Source organism: Orycteropus afer, unplaced genomic scaffold, assembly GCF_000298275.1.
Source record: "Orycteropus afer afer isolate SDZICR_OR568_19922 unplaced genomic scaffold, OryAfe1.0 scaffold00248, whole genome shotgun sequence".
NCBI classification, from domain to species: domain Eukaryota; kingdom Metazoa; phylum Chordata; class Mammalia; order Tubulidentata; family Orycteropodidae; genus Orycteropus; species Orycteropus afer.
Window position 1 is genome coordinate 4122787 of NW_006921835.1, and position 21885 is coordinate 4144671.

The following is a 21885-nucleotide window of genomic DNA, read 5'->3' on the forward strand; positions in this document are numbered from 1 at the left end:
TGCACTGCTTAAGCACTCCACTGTTAAACTAAAGGTTGGCAGTTCAAACCCACCAGCTGTTCCACAGGAGAAAGATAAAGCAATCTGCTTCCATAAAGATTATAACCTTGGAAACCCTACACGGCAGTTCTACTCCATTCTATAGGATTCCTATGAGATAAAATCATATAGAGAGTAATGGGTTGGTTTGTACCCATCCCTAAAGCCATTTCTGTTCCATCCTTTTAAGAAGTGACTAGTAGCATTAATTCAGTGCTCATGATTCCCAAATATGTTACACCATTACCATATGTATACCATATGTGTACACAAGGAACCCTTGTAACTCCAATGATTAAGTGCCTGGCTGTTAACTGAAGGGTCAGGAGTTGGAACCCACCAGCTGCTCACTGGGTGAAAGATGAAGCAGTCTGCTTCCATAAAGATTATAAACTTAGAAATCCTTTGGGGAAGTTCCACTCTGTCTTACAGTGTCATGAAGAGTCAGAATTGACGTGATAGGAATGTGTGCTATTGTTTTTAATGCTGTAAAACTTTATTTTGATTGCATGACACTATACTTAATTCTGTCACTTGCTTCTTCCTCTTATAAATTAGTTTTTGAAATTTACCAATGTTGAAGTAGTTTTATGTGCTTCATTCAGTTTAACAAAGAGGAAAATACATTAAAAATTAAAATCACTGGTTTGAATAGGTAATCTTTTGTAAATTACAAGGGTTCAGCTGGCTTTTCTATCCTACCACTGTTAATACTAAAATGAAAAGAAAACACAGAATTAAAATAAACTCTAAGGAAAGACAAAAAACATTGGTATATAAAATTATATAATGCAGGAAAATTCTATACCAACAGAGATGTAATGAAAGAATTTTGACAACTCTATCTCCATAATTTTATTTATAGGTTATCATAATTTTTTTGAAATTAACCATATCAAATATTATTAGACTCTACCACTACCTAAAATATCTTTGCCACATTCTGGAATAATCATATTCACCAGCTACAGGCAGCTTAAACATCCAAAAGAGTTGCAGAAACTAGGACCTGAAATGAAAGAATTCACACGTTTATTGTACTGGAGTTCAGCACAGGGCTACTCAGAGTAATGCCATGCTGGATACAACATACCATTTCAAGCACGGGGGAACAATCAATAGCATTTTGGTGATACTATTAACAGAAAAGTTCTTAATATCATTAATCAAAAGTTTGTATCATTTTAAAACTCTTTATTTAAAGTCAATTTATATAGTGCCTAGCACAAAGGAGAACGTGAATTCTCCAATGATTGAAGGGCAGCCCTGGAATAGAAAGGGACAGAAGCAGGCAGAGGTCATAAACCAAACTGTGCTATACAGAGCAGCTTGGTAGTCACTGAGGGTAAGAAACCTGTGTCAGAGATACAACTGGGAAAAGACAGCCTATGGCATTACCTAACTAGCAATCTGAGTACTGTCCTTACATTTGGGTCTTCACTCAAGCTGGGAAGTTCTTAGTTAAGAAAGTGAAAAGATAAAATCAAAAAAGAAAAGGTTGCTGAGATCGGACTTTTCCATTCTGGAAATAAGGACACAGATCTCTCCTCACTTTTTTTTTTTTTTTGTCTTCAGCATGGTGTTAAGGAAAGAGTGTGGGCTTTCAAATCTGACAGTTCTAAGTTTGAAGCTTAGCTTTATCATTTACCAGCCACGTGGCCTTGGGCAAGGTAGTCAACCTTTTTGAGTCTCAGTTTTTCTCATCAGAAAACTGGGCTGCCACTAAGGGATACTATGCTGGAAACAAGGCAAGCCCCAAGCTCCAAACCAAAAACCAAACCAAACTCACTGCCGTCAAGTCGTATCCAACTCATAGCAACCTCTTCTTGGGTTTCCAAGACAGTATCACTATGGAAGTAGATTGCCCAATCTTCCTTCCAAGGAGTGGCTAGTGGGTTTGAACCACCAGCCCTCTGGTTAGCAGTCAAATACCTTAGGCACTACGCCACCAGAACATCTGGCAAATATTTGCTCTTGTAAATAATAAATATCATTATTCCTTTCCCATTTATTTTCTCCTTTCCAATTCCTTGTTCATAAAAATATATTCTATAATTCTATAATCATCTTCATTTTAATTTGACAATATTTACAGAACCTGGTTGTAAACATAATCCTTACCCTCAAGGATCACAGTCTAGATAAAAATTTAAACACAACATTAATACCAAACATTGGTTGTTAATCATTCAACACACATTTTTTAAACATTAACTGTACTGAGGCACTGTGCTAAACCCAGAGAACACAAAGTTCTTTTTGTACAATATGTGCTTAAAAAGCGGCCCCCACCCCCAACCTTAGCTTATATTGCTCATGCTCTCTTTGTCTCTCTCTCACACACAGACATATAAACACATCATGTAAAGTGCTTAGCTCTTTTTTCACGTTCAGTATTTGCCTAGCCAGATGCTGCCAAGTTGATGCATGGCGACCTCATGTGTGCAGAACAGAACTGCTCCAGAGGGTTTTCAAGGCTGTGACCTTTTGGAAGCAGATCACCAAGCCAGTCTTGCGAGGCACCTTTGGGGAAGTTAGAACCACCACCTTTCAGCTACTAGCTGAGCACTTAAAACATCTGCACCACACAGGGATCCAACACTTGCATCTATCTTTACACCAACAGGCATGACTACAATCTTCAAAAAACTTGATCAATAATAATAGCAAAAATACCATGAGATAGGCTATGCATCCTATTTCTAACACATAGTTTTTTTTTGTTTTTTTTTTTCCCCCTACATTGTGGCATCTGCTATGTTGGGGAAAAGGAATAAAGGAAGGAGGAGACTCATTCTTACACTGGGTTTATAAGACTCTCACCACCATACTCTATGGAGCCTATGAAGAAAAGGCATGAGTTTGACAGCACTGTCTTTTACTCTGCTTCTATTGATCTTATTTCCCAGAGCTTTTGCACTACAATTGAACAGGCTCCAATCTTCATCCATGGCCCTTGAACATCCTCATGATCCACAGGATCATAATCTGCTAGATAATACAGACACTATGCAAAACTAAAGAAAAAATTTTAAAAGTGGCCAAAGTGTCTCTTTCTGGCTATGTGACCTTGTCAGGCTACTTTACCACTGTCCAGACCTCAGTATTCACTTCTGATAAAGGAAATTGGCAATTTGAAAAGAAAATTCTCAATCCCCCTGGTTCTTTGATGGTAAGATCTGATGGTACAGGCCACATCCAGCATTGGGGAAGCAGAGCTCCAAATATGCTGCTAAACTTGCAAGTGCCAAGTCCAAACAATAAAGCATCACAGCAGCTTCCGCTGTGGGTAAGCAGTTTAAACTTTTGCCTTTGTTGTTGGGTGCAGCCAGTGGATTCTGACTCATACCGACCCTACGTGAAAAGGAAGAACAGACCCCTAGAATAGATGGGGCAGATCACCAGGTCCTTTTTTCCACAGAGCCTCTGTTGTTGTCGTTGTTATGTGATCTCAAGTCGACCCGACTCAGGGCGACCCCTCCTTGGGTTTCCGAGGCTGTATCACTATGGAAGTAGTAGAATGCCCAATCTTCCTTCTGAGGAGTGGCTGGTGGGTTTGAACCGCCAGGCTTCTGATTAGCAGTCAAGTGCCTTAGGCACTAGGCTACCAGAGCTCCCCTGCAGGGCCGCTGGTGGGTTCAAATCAAACTGCCAACCTTTCGGCTGAAAGCTTAACCACTGCCCCACCAGGGCTCCTTTAGCCTTCGAGTGGCTTAATTTTAACACACCTCCCCTGGTTGCTGAGATAAGCCTTCTCACGAAACTATGTAAACATTCAATTATGTGTTAACTGAAAATTTTGTAATATTTTGTCCTTAGAAAATTAATTTAGATGGCGACCCCTGGAGGAAAAGGTCAGTAAAACTACACAATTCTCTTCAAAAGTAATGTTAACTCATCACAAAGCTGAAGGAAGGTCGGGGCGTAAAGAGCTCCGGACAACCTGCAGTGCAGGGACCTCAGAGCAGAAATCCGCTCCTAGCTCCGGGCTGTGGACAGGGAATTTAGGGGACTAGCAAGAATCTCTAACCGCAGGGCACTGGCCGCTAGGAAAATCAAGTCGCTGGGTGGGGGAAAGTGCAAACCCGGGCCTCGTAGTAGCGGGAACACAGATCGTACTAGAAAGAGTCCGGAATGTTGTTGTTGTTGTTGTTGTTATGTGCCGTGGAGTCAACCCTGACTCATAGCGACCCCTCTTTGGGTTTCCGAGGCAGTATCACTACGGAAGTAGGATTGCCCAACCTTCCTTCCGAGGTGGGTTTGAACCGCCAGCCTTCTGGTTAGCAGTCAAGTGCCTTAGCCACTATGGCAGGTAAAATTCCACAGATGCTTGGAGGACAAGGGTTTAGGCCACTGGCCTCTTGTTTACTGGTTCTCAGGGACGGCAGAAGGCAGGAATGGGGCATCCAAAATCAAGTTCGGTTCAATTTCGACGAGCTATGGGGAGATCAGTCGCCTGGACACATAAAGGGACTTTTTTAAACGACTTACCGGACTCTAGAATGGAGAACCAAAATCTGCGAAGACTCCACAGGTTCCTTAGAAAACGGGGGCGGGCGGGACTGGCTCCAACCTTCGCAAGCTCCTCCCTCCGTCCCGCCTCTCCCCGCCCCCGGAAGAAAACACGCGAATCACCGGAGTTCACAACGACGAGGAAGTTTGGACTTTCCCGGTGCCACTCGCTTCAATATGGCGGCTCCCAAGAGGTGGGGAGGCTAATTTGAACGTGGAACGTGGAACGTTCAAATTATAAACCCCTAAGCTCATGGATCGCAGCGCAGAGTTCAGGAAGAGGAAGGCGCAATGTCTGGGCAAAGCGGACCTCAGCCGGAAGGGCAGTGTGGACGACGGCGTGGTAGAACTTGTGCAGCTGCTGAACAGTCAAGATCAGTTTTTCACCACCAGCTCCTGCGCGGGCCGCATCCTTCTCCTCGATGGGGTGAGGCCCTTTGTGCCCTTCCGGTGCTTACTCTCTAGTCTTCCACTTTAGGATCCTTATGCCCACCCAGTACAACGCCCAACCCAGCCAGTGTTCATCCCAGTGGCGAGTTTTTTTACATGTGAAGCGGGGAGGGTGAATTAGACTTCTTCTTGTTATGTGCCCTCGAGTCGGTCCGACTCACAGCGACCCCTTCTTGGGTTTCCGAGGCAGTATCACTACGGAAGTAGGTTGCCCCATCTTCCTTCCGGGGAGTGGCTGGTGGGTTTGAACCGCCAACTTTCTGGGTAGCAGTCAAGTGCCTTAGCCACTATGCTACCAGAGCTCCCAGGTGAATTAGACTTGTTGTTGTTGTTATGTGCCGTCGAGTCGGCCCCGACTCATAGCGACCCCTCCTTGGGTTTCCGAGGCAGTATCACTACGGAAGTAGGATTGCCCAACCTTCCTTCCGAGGAGTGGCTGGTGGGTTTGAACCGCCAGCCGTCTGGTTAGCAGGCAAGTGTCTTAGCCACTATGCTCCCAGGTGAATTAGACTAGTGATTCTAAAACTTTGAAATGCCTCTTTCTGGTAGGGAGCTCTGGTGACATAGTGCCTAAGGCATTTGACTGCTAACCCGAAGGTTGGCTATTCACACCCACCAGCTGCTCCTGGGAAGGAAGACTGGGCAATCTACTTCTGCAAAGATTTACCGCCTGGGAAACCCAAAGGAGCTCTCTATGAGTCGGAATCCACTCAATGGTAATGAATTTGGTTTTTCGTTTGGTATTCCTGGTAAGGAGCCCTGGGTGCTCAGTGGTTAAAGCGCTCCGTTGCCAACCAAAAGGTCCACGGTTGGAGCCCACCAGCCTCTGCCATAGAAAGAGGTAGCAGTTTGCTTCTGTAAGGTTTTAAAGCCATGGAAACTCTTTGAGGCAGATCTGGTCTGTTCTGTACGTTGCTCTGAGTCGGAATTGACTCGACCGTGGTGGGTTTTGGTGGTTTGGTCTCCTAGTTTAGCAGGCCCTATCCATTTTTGTGTTGTTTCCATTGCCTTCTGAGCACTAGCATTCAGACTCTCTCATCATCCATTACCACAGTTCTTTCTGTCTCACCTCATTTTCGCACTGATTTCCTAACAGGTCAGTAGTCTACCAGTCTTCTACAAACCACGTTACACACTGTTAACAGATTAACCTTCCTAAAGCACAACTCCACGAGTCACCTGTGTTGAAAACTTTCTACCACTTGGAAGTAATGGCTGCTGCTTTTCTACCTTGTATTATATTTACTTCGTTTTATCATGCCTTATATCAGGAAGGATTTGAAGCTGCTTACAAAAAAGCAATACAAGAAGAAAAAGCCAAAAGTGGGGAAACCTGCATAAAGAGAACAGGGACAAAATGAAGCCAGCAGTGATACATTAGTTTCCAAAACATGCCATTAGCTCTTGTAAACTTTCTGGTTGTGAGTCACACATTTGGCTCTGAGATGTAGAGCAGTGAACACAAGAGCAAATACCTAGAAGTATGACACAGAAGTCCTACAATGAAAAAAACACAGTTATTCAGGAGTAGCACAGCTCTTCTGGTTTAGAAGCTAGACAGCAATGTTTTCAGAGGACGCATTGTATAAATAGTTACTTTGTAGAAGTACAGTGTAGTGATTAAGGTCCATGTGGGTTCCTTCATTGTCCTTCAGGATAGAATCTGTATACCAAAAGTACCTAATAATCAGTTGCTGTAGAATCATTTCCAACTCATGGCAACCTCATGTATCTCAGAGTAGAACTGTGCTCCAAAGGGTTTTCAGGGGCTGATTTTTTGGAAATAGATTGCCAGGCCTTTTTCTTAAGTGCCTCCAGGGGAAACCAAATCTCCAACCTTTCACAGTGAATGCATTAACCGTTTGTACCACCCAGGGACTTAAAGGTACATGATACCAAACATACTTCCAACAAGTTGATTCTGACTCATGGTGACCCTTTAGGATAGTGTAGAAATTCATGGGGTTTCCAAGGCTGTAAATCTTTATGGAAACAGACTGACTCACCTTTCTTTGGCAGAGCATCTGGTTGGTTCCAAACACTGACCTTTTGGTTAGCAGCCTAATGCTCTAACCACAGTGCTACCAGACTGCCAAAGTACATAATTAAAAAACCAAACTTATGCGGTCAAGTTGGATCCAACTCGTAGCAACCCCTCCTTGGGTTTCCGAGGCAGTATCACTATGGAAGTAGACTGCCCAACCTTCTTTCCAAGGACTGGCTGGTGGGTTTTAAACCACCAGCCTTCTGGTTGGCAGTCACATGCCTTAGGCACTAAGCCACTAGAGCTTAACAAATAAACATTTGTCCAGTTAATGAATAAATTCAGTGTTAAAATGTTTGCCTTCTTGAAATTTTCATCTTACGGTACTAGCTGTGCTCTTTGAATGTATACATGAAGTCTAACCCAGTAGTCATAGATACATGCTTTGTGAGACTAAGGAACTATTATAAAGATGTGAACAGCACAGTGTCAGTTAAAAGGAGTAAGTTTGGTGTGAGAATGGGATAGTGTTGTTATACAACAGAAATACAATTTTTTTTTCTCTCTTCTTTTTTTTTCCTTTAATATTGTGTTAGGCAAATAAAACAGCTCCAATATAGCTCAGGAGCTGCTAGTATACAGTCACTTGTAATAGAATCTCCTGACAAAGTCATGACTGTATCAAAATATATCAAGTACGTTTACCTTAATAAACAAATTCTTTTTTGTCTCTTGTTATTTGAGTTTATTTTTGTTTTATGCTAACTTTACCCAAAAACTACTGAAGTGTTCTCTGTTATACTTAAAATCACCACTTGGGGTTGTTAAGAAAGCCTACAATATGCAGTGCATTATGCTTATTATTTTTGTAAATATTATATCATATTAAATGATATTTGTTATTTTAGGGTATAAATGGTTTTGCAGTTCAGAAACAAAACTGTTGTTGGCTACTGGTTACACACAAACCTTGTATAAAAGAAGATGTGGTAAGTTTTTACATGTAAGTTTTCAGAAATAAGTCACAATTACTTTAAAAGCATACGAAAAGATTAGAAAATTAAGGTGATTTATGTTTGTAATTGTAGCTGCTAAGATTGTGAAGACCAGAGAGAATTCATTAAAAGGGTTTTATTGGATTATAGGAAACAGTGTGTAAGTATATAGATACATATTAAACCCTTTCTTGCTGCAGCGTAACAGAACTCATCCCTTTGTATACATCAGAAAGTCCATGAATATTGCACACATACCAAAAACTAAACTCACTGCCATCGAGTCAATTTCGACTCATAGTGACCCGTCCGGTTTCCCAGGCAATATGACTATGGAAGTAGATTGCTCCATTTTCCTTCTGACAAGTGGCTGGTGGGTTTGAACCGCCAGCCTTCTGGTTAGCAGCCAAATACCTTAGGCACTACACCACCAGAGCTCCCCATTGGACATATACTGGATCCTAATTTTTAATTTCATTTCTGCCACTTGATAACTCTAACCTGGGACAAATTATAGAAGGAAAGGGGCAATAGGATATGGGAAAGAGATTAGCACTCTCTATGCATTATTAGCATCAGTAATGTACAAGTTGTAGATTACTTACCTGGATTACTTCCTGAAAACCTACTCTGTGCTACATTATTTAGTTTCCTAAATTAAATATTGAGATGAGTTTATGTAAATTTGGACACTAGACGGGCACATTAAATTCCCAGTGAATTTAGAATTCTAATCCTTGCTGTCTTGAGGAAAAAAGATAATTTATTTAACTGGAAGAACAGGAGTAGAGTGGTGTAAAGCATTACTGATTCAGGTACTGAAATGTTTTCTCAGAGGACTCACTCCAGCTTTATCCTTGGCCACTTCATCTTTGGTTCTTTCTGCATGTTTGCCCTTATTCTCTTCTGTTGCAGAAGATCTTCTTTGTGGCAGGACAGATACCTGACAACAACCCCAATAGGAAAACATGTTTTCCCCCTAGGAACCATGAATCTGATAGGTTCTGCTTGAATTAGGTTTTTCTCCCCCTTAGATATAAGAAAACAAATATCCTCACAACTGGACCAATAAGCAGCATCATGAAAAATGGAGAAACGATTGAAATTGTCAAAGGCTTCATATTACTTGGTTTTATAATCAACAGCAATGGAAGCAGCAGTCAGGACATCAGTAGACATATTGCACTGGGCAGATCTGCAGAAGACCTCTTTCAGGTTCTGAAGAGCAAAGATGTCTCCTTGAAGACTAAGGTATACTTAACCTCAGACATGATACTTTCATTTGCCTCTTATGCATATGAGAGCTGGACAATGAATAAGGAAGACCAAAGAAGAGTTGATGCTTTTGAGTTTTGGTGTTGCTGAAGAATACTGAAAGTATTATGGACTGCTAAAACAACTAACAAATCTGTCCTGGAAGAAAATGTAGCTGGAATGCTCCTTGGGAGTGAGAATTGTCAGATTTTGTCTCATCTACTTTGGTTATGTTATCAGAAGGAATCATTCTCTGGAGAAGGATATCATGCTTCATAAAGTGGAGGGTCAACGAAAAAAGAGAAGGCACTCAACAAGGTAGATTGACACAGTGGCTGCAACAATGGGCTCAGGTATAGCACGGATCGTGAGGCTGACAAAGGACCAGGCAGTGTTTTGTTCTGTTGTACCTAAGACCACTGTGAGTTGGAGACAACTCGACAGCACCTAACAACAGCAACCCCCTTAGATCAATTATTTTTGCCAGTGGAATGGGATACTATCTTCAGTCAAACAGGTCACTTGCCATCTCTGATTGTATCGTGGGGAAGCAATGAGTGACAGAGTCGAGATTGATGCTAGAAGGCATGTTGCCCCAGAACGCTAGACAGACAGAAATAACTATCTTATATAAAGATATCATACATAATAACTATCATACATAATAACAGAAGGTTGGGCAATCTAATTCCATAGTGATAATGCCTCGGAATCTCAAGGAGGGTTCGCTATGAGTCATATCCAACTCCATGGCAGTGAGTTTCTTTTTTTTAATATAGGTCAGTCTGTCAACAAAGCATTTAACTAGTCCCTCTCATACAGTTTTTGCATATCCTGTTCCTTTATAAAAAGTCTATTATGGAATTAACTATAGTAGTAATTTCCTTTTTGAAAGTACAGATATGTTTGAGCAGATTTGACACAAGGTTTATGAGAGAAATAGAAATCAGGTCTTTTAAGAAAAAATGGATTAAAAATTTTTTGGAGAAAGAAGATCAAGAGAGCAGAGTAAATGTTACTGCAGAAAAATTATGCTGAATTAGTCTGGAGGTTTCTAGGAAAAACTGAAGTTATGTGCTTGTCAAAGGGGCAGGGAGGTGCCATCTTCTGACCTCCTCTAACCCCACAAGAGAAAGACAGAATTGCCATCAGTAGCTCAAGGCCTACTCCTGCGAGGCCAGACATTGCTGCCTCCTTCTGGCCCTTTCACCAACCCTGACACCAACCGTTCCTCCCTCAGCACCCACCACCTCTCTGCTGGGTTCGATAATTCTCTGCAGAGGCCACACAGATCTCGTACATTATGGGGTTTATCAGGGAAGCACCAGGCTACCATTTAAGTTCAGGAACACACTCAGTCTCTCTTAGCCCGCTGTCTCTCAGCTAGCAGTCTCTCTTAGTCTCTCTCCCAGCAGAGTGTGTGTCTTGGTGTTTCTCTCTCTCTCTCTCTTGCATCTCCCAGCCAGCAGTGAGAGATTCCTCTACCTCTTAGGAGGACTCCTTTTGAACCTGGCAGAGTGGCCAAACTAACCAATCCCAACATCAGAATTCTGTACACCCGAGAGACAGCGAATGTCCCATAAAATTACTTTGTGCTGCTCCCAACAGAAATACCCCAGGTGGATAACTTTAACAATCAGGAGCTTCTCAGTTGCTCCTGGCAACTTCCATGGCAGGTTCCACCATGGAAGTTACAAAGACTTATGGCTAGAAAAGCCACACTATGTCATGTACTACACTACAGTGCTCTAAAAGATCACCAAAGAACAGGATCACAGAGTTCTCTTTGACATTAAGATTTTTCATTTATTCAGATTGTAGCTCTGAAGAAAGCGAGTGGTGATGCAGTTTTGAAGTTTGAGCCATTTGTTCTTCATGTGCAGTGTCAGCAATTGCAGGATGCACAGTTTCTGGTAAAATTCTGTAATTATATTTGGATATATAAGGATGTCGATAGATGTAATTTTAAACTTTAAAAATTTAAAAGAGTCCCTAATAATTACTAGTAAAATATAACATCCAAATGGTGCTTCTTGTTCTTTTTCTTAAACTTCGATATAAAATATTAATTCAATATTGTTCATTTCGTTTTTGCTTGCTGAACTCTTTGAAAAAATACCACGACACTATATGTAAAATTAAGTGTTCTAAGTAATACTTCATTTTTCTCTTTTAAATGAGTTTTACACAAAAATTTGTGACATCTTTGTTCTCTGTTTTTTCTCCCTGTTAATTTTTATACTTTTTATGTGTTTATATAAAAAACTAAATTGCGTTATAAGCTTTCATTCAACAAAAACAAATTGAATCTTAATGTGGCAGGGACTAGGGATACAATGATCAACACGATAATGATACTCTTGATTCCTCCCTCAAAGTGGGGAGACAGAAACTAGTGAATAGGCAAATAAGTAACCACAAAGTACAAAATGTTCTAAGGAGTAAAAATAAAAAAACCTGCTGAAAGAGAATAGCGTAAAGGGGGGTCAGCTTTAGGAAAGACTTCTCTGAGGAAGTGTCTTTAAGCTGAGAATTTAAAGGAACAGAAAGAGTTAGGCATGTAACTGGAAAAATGAACATTCCAGACAAATAGAAAATAATATATAAAGTTTCTAAAGCAAGAAAGAGCATAGTATCTTCACAGAACAGAAAGGACAGTGGGTCTGGAAGAAAAGAAGTGAGAGAGAAGCTAAGGCCAGGTCATTTTGAGAGTTCTTGGGTGGTGCAGACAGCTAATGCACTCAGCTGCTAACTGAGAGATTGGAGGTTCGAGTCCACCAGAGGTGTATCAGAGAAAGGTCTGGTAACCTACTTCTGAAAAATCAGTCATTGAAAACACTATGGTGGACTGTTCTATTCTGACACACATGAAGTCTCCATGAGTCAGAATCGACAACTGGTTTTAGGCCAAGATAAGGAATTTGCCTTGCTTTCTGAGTGCAAGGAAGGAATAATTATTCAGCAGGGGTGGGGGAGTGGTAAATTGATCAGGTTTATGTTCTGAAAAACTCAGTCTTGCTCCAGCATAGACAAAGGAGTGGATAAGTGGAGGGAGATCACTTAGGAATCAGTTTGCAGTGATCTAAGTGAAAAATGATAGCAGGTTGGTCTGATGGCACTAAAGCAAGTAAGAAGGTGGAAGATTCCAAACATTTTACAGTGTAAATCCATAGACATTATGAGGTTGCTTGAGGAAGGACAGACAGAAGGAGGAGGCAGAAAGAATAGAAGATGATTCCTTTGGTTCAGGCTTGAACATCTGGATATAGGGTATATAGGTTAGTATCTTTTACTGAAATGGAGAAAGCTAGAGTTTGAAGTGGTGAAAATCAAAACTTGAGTCATATGTTAAGTATGAAATACCTGTAAGTCATCTCAATGAAATTTTGAGTAGGCAGTTGGGTAGAAATCTGGAACTCGGAGGACTAGTTTTGAGTAAGATGCAGATTGGGAAGACATCAATATATGGATTGTATGTAAAGCCCTAAGACTAAATAAAACCTGTGGAGAAAGTGCCAGAGGAAAAGAGAAGGGGCCTGAGGAACACCAGCATTCAGAGATGTACTTAAAACAGTGTTTAAGAATTTAGTGGTTAATGCCCTCAGTCCCTGTTCCACACTTGAATTTTGATATAACTTTGTTTTACTCTTGTTATGTGTGCTTTTGCTTAGACCTTTAACTCCTGTTTCCATGCCCATGTGCTGCTATCCTTAGTGCTAATCCTGAATTGACTCAGCCTTGTTCTGGACCAAAGCCTCGATGAACAGCTAACATTTAAGGGGACAAATTGCAGTGGAATTGAAAAGGCTGAGAATATCACTCATTCACAGCTGTTCTTTGACAGTGTGCCAGACAATCTTCTAGGTACTTGGGGAAATAAGAAAAAGATAAGATCCTGTCCCTAAGCAGCTTATGTTTATATTCTAAAGGAGAGAAACCAGTAATAAGTAGGTAAACACACAATTTTTTGCATTATAATTACAAGGAAGGAGATAACCAGGACTCTTCTAGAGAGTAATGAAAAGAACGCTTTAAAGGGGTGAGTAGAGAAGGCCTCTTTGAGGGGAGAGAATTTAAATAGAAACAAGGTGAATGACAGGAAGCCCAACTGGGGAAAAGTAGTCTGGGCAGAGAGAACAGCAAACATAAAAAGGTTGATCCAACAAAAAGTTTGGAATAATCGAAGAACAGAGGTTGGAGAAGAACATAGGTGCTAGGTCAAATGCCACATTATAAGCTTTGGTTTAGAGTTCAAATTGTGTCTCTCTCTGGCTGGTCTGCCAAGAATGGATTGGAGGGGACCAGAGGGAAAGCAGAATGTTACAAGGAGAACGTGGGTTTTTTTGGCTTAAACTTTATGGATTGCCAGACATTTCTCCCATCGAGCCGCTGGGTGGGTTCAAACCACCAGCCTTTCAGTTAGCAGCCAAGCATTTAACCACACCCCCAGAATCCTCTTAACCATTATCAATCCAAAATTTAAGCCTACTATGAGTCAGTATTCAGTTCAGCAGAGGGGAAAAATAACATTTCACTTATTTTAAAGGAAGATTTTTGTTTGTGCTTATGTTTTGTTTATACAGTACTATTTCAGGAATGATTGTTGTATGGTGATTCTCTGCCTTATAGAAACAATTATTAGGCAGATATCTCTGTGTTTTATTGAATTCTAGTTTCACTATTTTTCAATGACATTTCCAAAGAGTCCATATTTCTGGCAGGGATGTGATCAAACTCACTTTTAAGCAGTTGATATTGGTTAGCAAAAAACCACCTTGATAGGTTTTAGAGTTCTGTATGTTTCTGCAGTTTGTGAAGCTAAACAGATTAACCAGATCTGATTAACCAGATTATCAGAATTTAACTAGTTTTCTTTTTTTTACAGCATTCAGCAGCAATAGAGTGTGGTTTCAGAAACTCTGGCATAACAGTAGGAAAGAGAGGAAAGACTATGTTGGTAAGGTACCTTTTGGCAAAAAGTAATTCTTTGAGTAAAGTGATCCAGATCAGAATAACCTTCTTATTAGATTTCTAATCAGACTCTTGTTTTTGTCTCTCCTGACTCCCTACCCAAATCTTCTTGCCAGTCCCTTGCTAAAAACCTTTAGTGACTTACTCTTTCCTGCAGGGCAAGTTCCAGAATTGTTAGATTTACATTTGGGCTTATGTACTCCTCTCCACTTTTAAGCTGATTGGTCCTAAATGCTAGTCCTTGTTTGCATCTCTCTCATTTTTTACTGTGCCCTTTTCCTATATAGTCACAGCCCAATCCAAGCAACATAATGGAGTGGGAAGACAGGGAATCCAAAGACCTCTGCTTTGATACTAAGTGGATCACACCTCTGCTATATGTACTTAAACAATTTCCTTAATCCCTCAGTGTCTGAATTTCCTTAGCTCCATCAGCAAACCATTTCCCCTAGGACCAAATCCAGTATATAAGATGACCAAATCCAGTTCACTCATTTGTTTAAGTATTATCTGAGGTTGCTTTTGTGTTACATTAGCACATACAGCATGACACCAACCAAACTAACCCACTTTAAATTCATAAACGCACAGTTAGGAACAGATCTCATTCATAATCGGGGTACAGCCTGTACCACAAGGGATCGGAATAAGACAAAATCTCAACAGATTGGCCTGGCCAGGGGAGGCCTCAGAGAAGATAATAGGCTCAAAGATGTATACCTTTAGAAATCCTATGGAGCTCTCCTCTGTCCTATAGGGTCGCAATGAGTCAGAATCAACTTGACTGAAGTGAGTTTTGGTTAGTACAAGGAAAGCCTCAAAGCTTTTCAGTGATTTAAAAGCTGCACATGCAATAAGTGAAAGTGATGAAGAATTTGTTGGAAGTAGGAATCGGTTTGGTTCAGTCATGTCAGAGTGAGGGCACATTTACCCAGCATTAAAGGGCAAAGGGCAGGTAGGAGTTGTCCGGTAACCCAGGGACTGCCTGTAACTACTTGGCTGTTTACTATAACCTGCATTGCTTGTTTTTTGTTGTTTTTTTTTTTTTTTTTAAGTACCTCAGGTTGCCCTGTATTCTGGCTCCCTGGATTCTCCTATTTTCTGTTTTCAACAAATGACATGCTTCTAAATAGGTGGCTTACAAAAGACGACCCTATAAAACATGAGTACATGAGTACATAGCCTATGGTACTAGTTGTGTCCCCATCTTACTCCGTAGCACCACCTTTTCATGTGACCCAAACAAGAACAGAACTGTTCCTTCATTTTCCTTTCTTTCATCTTTCATATTCAATTGGTTAAAAAAATGAGAATCTCCAAATATTTTCCCTTATATTCAAGGTCTTATCTATTTATGCTCATCTGCTGCTAGTCTTCCTGATGCAGCTTATGTTCCAGTCATACAGAGCTCTATTAGTTGTTTTCCAAATGTATCATACTCTTTCATATCTCCATGCCTACAGACATGTTGCTCCTGAGTGGAATCCTTTTCTCTCCCTCTCCTCTGGTGAAATTAACACTTAAACAAAAACAAACAAACAAAAAAATTCATTTCCTTTGAGTCATTTCTAACTCATACTGACCCTATAGGACAGAACAGAACTTCCCAGAGGATTTCCAAGGCTATAGATCTTTATGGAAGCACACTGCCATGATTCTCCAATGGAGTGGTTGGTGGTTTGAACCTTTTGGTTAGCAGCTGAGCTCTTAACCACTGTGCTGCCAGGGCTCCTTAAATCAACACTTACCCTTTAAAATTCCAACTCAAATGCAACCTTTGTTACAAAGCCAAATCCTCAAACTCATTTATTTACTCCACTTCTTTAGCATTTTACATGTGAGTTTCCTATATCATAGCACCTATCTTGTAATTCTTTTGTTTACCTGTTTATTTCCTGTTAAGAAGGGTGAGCTATTAAGTGTAGGTAACATGCTGTATTCAGTCCATATCCTTGTACCTTACATGGGGCTTAGAACATTGAAGTTGCTCAGTAGTTTTACTGAATGACTTTTATACCTCTTAATAGTTTTTGTAGTTATTCTTAACCTTTATCCACAGTTTAGATCTACTTGGAACATGTTCAGTGTTACACCAACAGGGTTGCAAAGTTTGACAATCCTACAGCATTGAGAAAGCAGCCACTTTGTACAATAGAGGAGGTGTGGGTCATTGTAATGCTTGTAGCACTCTTGCAGCACTAACAGATTCTTTGGCATCCAGTGCGTTTCTATTTTCAATTGAGGCTTCTGTTGAGGTTTCATTTATTTCTTTTCTTTAAATTGCGTGTTAAAGCTTTCTAAGCTACACTAAGATTGAAACTGTTAAAGTTATTGCGTTCTTTGATTTTATCTGCTTCTCTGTTAGGTAATGTGTAGAGTGCCTTTCTGGAGAAATGACTTTATATTATGGGAAAATCTCCTTCGATTCAACTGTGTTGAGCTAAATTATATCAAAGTACAAACTTAAATGCTATAATAGAGCTAAACTATGTTCAAGCACAGCCCTCACTAGGACTTTGTTTAGTTATCTTTGGTGTCTCTAGTCCATAAGTCTTCATATCTAAATTGTTTTTCCTTTGTAGGCTGTCCGAAGTACACATAGCTTAGAAGTTCCATTAAGCCACAAAGGAAAACTGATGGTGACAGAGGAATATATCGATTTCCTGTTAAATATAGCAAACCACAAAATGGAGGAAAACAGCAAGAGAATTGAAAGGTATATTGATTGAATACTTCCATGTTATTCTTATATTCCTAAGTAATCTTTGAAAATATTAATACACATCATCTTCAGTTTATATTCTCAATGTTATCTATTTCTAGCCCTATTATGAACAATAAAGAGATGATCGAAGTAATAGGTGAGAATAGGCTGGGCTGTAATAGGTACTAATACTTCTTCCTCACAACATTGCAATAGCTTCATTAGCTCAGCTGGTTTCATGATAGAAAGCTGCTAGTATAGTTCTCTGATAAGCCATTCTCCATATCACCTAAGAATGATGTTTGTGAAATGCAAAAAAAAATCCTGCTGTGTAATTTACCTACTGGAAATTCTTTAATTCATTTAATTTCTTTAATTCAGTAGGACAATTTTTGAAGCAGTAAGTCCAAGAGTCCAAGTGGTAGCAGTGTAGCGTGGTATTAAGAGAGAGAACTGGGCTCCAGAGGAAGAACTAAGTTCAACTCCTGGTTCCATCACTAGTTACTCAACTCTCTTGGCTTCATTTTTCTCATCTCTAACTTGGGGAGATACCATATGTGTCAGAGCTGGCTCAGGCCCTGCCATGTCATGGACTCTCAAATTAGAATAGCTCTCTTCCTCCTTCCTTGACTCATATGGGGAATAAACCTGTAACTACACCAGTACCACTGTTCAGCCTTTCACAACTGGGGTTCCTCATTTGAGCCACAGAATCATAAAACTATTGAAGCAACTATTTTCTCTATTCCAGGGGTGGTATGAAACTTTTACTGTTCTGGATACATTGGAGAGAAATTAATTCATTATCTATGATGCACATCAGGAGCTCTGGTAGCGTAGTACCTAAGGCACTTGACTGCTAACCAGAAGGCTGGTGGTTCAAACCCACCAGCCACTTCTCAGAAGGAAGGTTGGGCAATTTACTTCCATAGTGATACTGCCCCGGAAGCTCAAAGAGGGGTCGCTATGAGTCAGGTACAACTCAATGGCACATAACAACAACAACAACATGATGGGCATTAGGGCTTAATTCTCTAACAGAACTCTGGTTGAAAAAACCTGAGAGGGGACCTGGCTGCAGAGCAAACATTCTAACTAAAGTTATGATTTCAAGTAAACAACTGAAGAGCCCCCAGCCACCATACCAAACTGAGCTCTTTGTAGATACATGTATCATTCCAAAAGTTTACTTCATTTGTTAGATACTAATCCAGTGAGACTGTTTGCAGAAATATGTTGTTGTTGTTGTTATGTGCTGTCGAGTCGGCCCCGACTCATAGCGACCCCTCCTTGGGTTTCCGAGGCAGTTATCACTACGGAAGTAGGATTGCCCAACCTTCCTTCCGAGGAGTGGCTGGTGGGTTTGAACCGCCAGCCGTCTGGTTAGCAGGCAAGTGTCTTAGCCACTATGCTACCAGAGCTCCCTGCAGAAATATAGAAAGTAGCAAATCAATTTTCTCTGTTTCCTTACTTAAATTTCATTTCAACGAGATTATAAATATAGCCCAAGATCAACTAACTATACACCTGGTGAAGTTAATTGAGGCATATTCACCAACTATAAAATCAAATTATGCTTTAACTCCACTGACTCAAATACATGTTTTGAGATTATAGTGTGCATGCTGCTATCAAGAAGCCATGCTCATTATATAAAATCAGAGGAAAAATTAAAGAAGAGGAAAAAGTGTCTTAAGATACTGATTAGAAGCTTACGTGTGAATTGAGAAAGTGTGGAAAAATTAGAGTTCCTTCCAGAACAGCTGCACATTCCACCAAAGCACAGAAAGAATAGCTCTTCTATTTTGGAAAAAAAAGTAAAAACATTGAAGGTGGTAAGTGTTGCAGTTGTACTTGTAGAACTAGAATTGGTTTGTTGTAGGACTAAAGTTTCACAAGTCAAATACGTATAAAAAATAAAAAGAGCCAACATTTCAATGACAGATATTTTAATTGAAAATGTGAAAATTAAAGTTAACAGATAAACTATTTTTAATAGAATAAAAGGCTTACCCTTAGTTTACTAATGCTGCCAAACAGAAATACACAAATGAGTGGCTTCAAAGAACAAAAATGTGTTTTCTCACAGTTCTGGATGCTAAAAGTCCAAATCAGGGTCTTGAACTTGTCACTTCCTTCTGTGGGCCTCTCTCCTAGTTTCTGGTGAGTGCCAGCAGTCCTTGGCATTCCTTTGCCTATAGGCAGTCTTCATCTGACATCTGTCTTCCCTATGTGTGTGTGTCTCTGTTTTTTTTTTATAAGACAACACTCAGAAGTGATTAGGTTTAGGGCCCATTCTACTGTGATACAGTCTCATTAACATAACAGGAAAACTGGTATTTTCAAACAGGGTCACATTTACAAGTACAGGTTAGGATTTTTTCAAGTTTTGGGAGATAGAATTCAATCCATAACAATATTGTTTTTGAAAACTATTCTAAAGCATGGGAGCTCTGGTAGCATAGTTCCTAAGGCACTTGACTGCTAACCAAAGGGCTGGCAGTTCAAACCCACCAGCCACTCCTTGGAAGGAAGATGGGGCAATCTACCTCCATAGTGATACTGCCTCAAACCCAAGGGGGGGTCGCTATGAGTCAAGGCCGACTTGATGACACATAACAACAAAAACATTTTAAAGCATACTTCTTGTGGGAGGACACTTATCCATATCACTTTAGTCTGAGTTCCCATTGTTTTCTAGAACTAGGGAAGACAAGATCTGCAAGTAGCAGCCTTCTGGAGGTTGATTTTGGAGACAGGAATTGACACCATACATGTTGTTGTTGTTGTTGTTGTTATGTGCCATCGAGTCGGCCCCGACTCATAGCGACCCCTCCTTGGGTTTCCGAGGCAGTATCACTACGGAAGTAGGATTGCCCAACCTTCCTTCCGAGGAGTGGCTGGTGGATTTGAACCACCAGCCTTCTCGTGAGCAGTCAAGTGCCTTAGGCACTATGCTACCAGAGCTCCATACATAGTAAGATAATTTCATACATAATGATTTCCAGATGAAAAGTACAAGTTTAGAGATCTATTTACCAATTAAAAGAGGAAGGCTATCTTTGTATCTTTTAATGAAAGCTTAGCACTTGGGTCAGATGAAATCACCATTTGACATGGGTAGAATGAAGTAAGCTATATTCTTCTTCTCACCAGGTATATAATTAGAAAAAATGTTAAATATAGAAAAAAGGTCTGGGCCATTAGCTAATAATATTGTTGGCAAGAATAAAGGAAATAGGAAAGAAAAGTATTTAGGATCTATTTCCAGTGGTTGATTTTGAATACTAGTTAGTAAATGAGTTAAAGGCTGTTGGAACTTTTTTTATTTTCCTTTTTTGTCCCCTTGTTCTGGCACAGCTCCTCTCCATGTAGCATACCTACTACAAATGTAACCCAGCCCAGGTGTTTTCAGTCTCTCCCAGGTGATACAGTCCTTAGTTCTTGGCAGCAAGGATGCTAGGCATTTCTAGAGTAGCTTTCAATCTCTCATTAAGGTAACAGATCAGGTGAGGATGAGTAAGTATTTATTGTTTCAACAAATATGCATAGTGGGTTATATGTATAAATGTAGAGAGAGATTTATCTCAAGGAAGTGGCTCACAGTTGTAGAGCCCCAAGTTGATGGGTCATATGCTAGGTTGAAGGCTTCTGACTCGCATATTTATAGGGGCTGATGAAGTCAAGATCAGCAGGTCATATGGCAGGCTGCTGGCTCTTGAGCTTTGGAGGCTGACAAATCTAATATCTGCAGGTAATTTGTCAGGCTTCTGGCTCAGAGGCTGCAGAGGCCAACAAATCCTAAGTTCATCAGGCAGTACAGCAGGCCACTGGCTCAAATCCCAAGAACCAGAGGTCAGATGATGATGAGCTGGAGTCCAGATCCAGAGCAAGCAAAAAGCCAGAGAACTTTGCCAGAATGTCCATATATATTGGATGCAGGCCACACCCCCTGAGTACACTCCCTTTCAAATGCTTGGCTGCTCATAGCAGATGTGAGCATGGAGGTGATTTCATTAGATCACAAAATGGGGGTTGATACCATTATATAACTGCCAGACTACTGAGAACCATGGCCCAGCCAAGTAGACACACAACCTTAACCATCAAAGGGACCTATAAACTTTAAAGGACTGCTAACCAAAGCAAACAAACAAAAAACCCATTACCAGCAAGTCACTTCAACTCATGACAACTCTAATGGTAGAACTGCCCAATAGAGCTTCCAAGGTTGTAAGTCTTTAGGGAAGTAAACTGCTACATCTTTCTCTCACAGAGCCACTGGTGAGTTTGAACTGCCAGCCTTTTATTTAGCAACTGAGCCTTCAACCATCACATAGGCACTGGAATTCAGAGATGAACCAAATCGGGATCCTGCTGAGACAGCTCTTACGGTAGCTTAATAGGGAATTCAGACAGACAAATAAATAACTATCATTCAGCATGCAAAGTGGTAAGTGCCCTAAGAAAGCTAGCAGTTCAAGATAGGAAGCAGTTAAATTCATTTGTGCAGAAGAATGTAACCAAGGAAGGCTTCCTGGAAAAATTCAGTGAGCTGGGTCTAAGGCAAGCAGGATTTTATGTGATGAGTTTAGAGGAAGAACAGAATGATAGATAAGAAGCACAGCAAGAGCAAAGAAAAAGAAGTGGCAATACTTAAGCCATCATGAGTAAGGAATCAGCAAATGGTTTAATTTGCCTAGGACAAAATGCATGGAGAGGAGTAACAATATGGTTGTATCACTCCTGTCTTCTCTCCTCCTTGTGTTTCTCCTCCTTAGCTGCTTGTGGATTTCTCTTATTCTACTTATTCCTTAAATGTTGTTACACTGCAGAATTTTGTCCGTCTGGTGGCTTCAGCTACTTCCCCGAACCCTAGTCTTCCAAACCTCTCCTGAAACCCTGGGCCCAAATATCCAATAGCCTTTCAAATACGTCCACCTAAAGGAGCTCTGGTAGCATAGTGCCTTAGGCAC

General features: G+C 40.5%; 1 protein-coding gene across 1 annotated transcript in view; it reads left to right on the plus strand.

Annotated features, from left to right (window-relative positions):
* The first annotated feature begins 4804 nt into the window (after nt 1–4804).
* The window catches only part of TYW3 (tRNA-yW synthesizing protein 3 homolog), a 22994-nt gene continuing 5913 nt past the window's right edge, over nt 4805–21885 (plus strand). The window contains exons 1-5 of the mRNA XM_007949626.1: nt 4805–4978; nt 7894–7974; nt 11049–11147; nt 14120–14191; nt 16788–16921. Of these exons, the coding sequence (XP_007947817.1) occupies nt 4805–4978; nt 7894–7974; nt 11049–11147; nt 14120–14191; nt 16788–16921 (560 nt within the window). The remainder of the gene's footprint in view (nt 4979–7893; nt 7975–11048; nt 11148–14119; nt 14192–16787; nt 16922–21885) is intronic.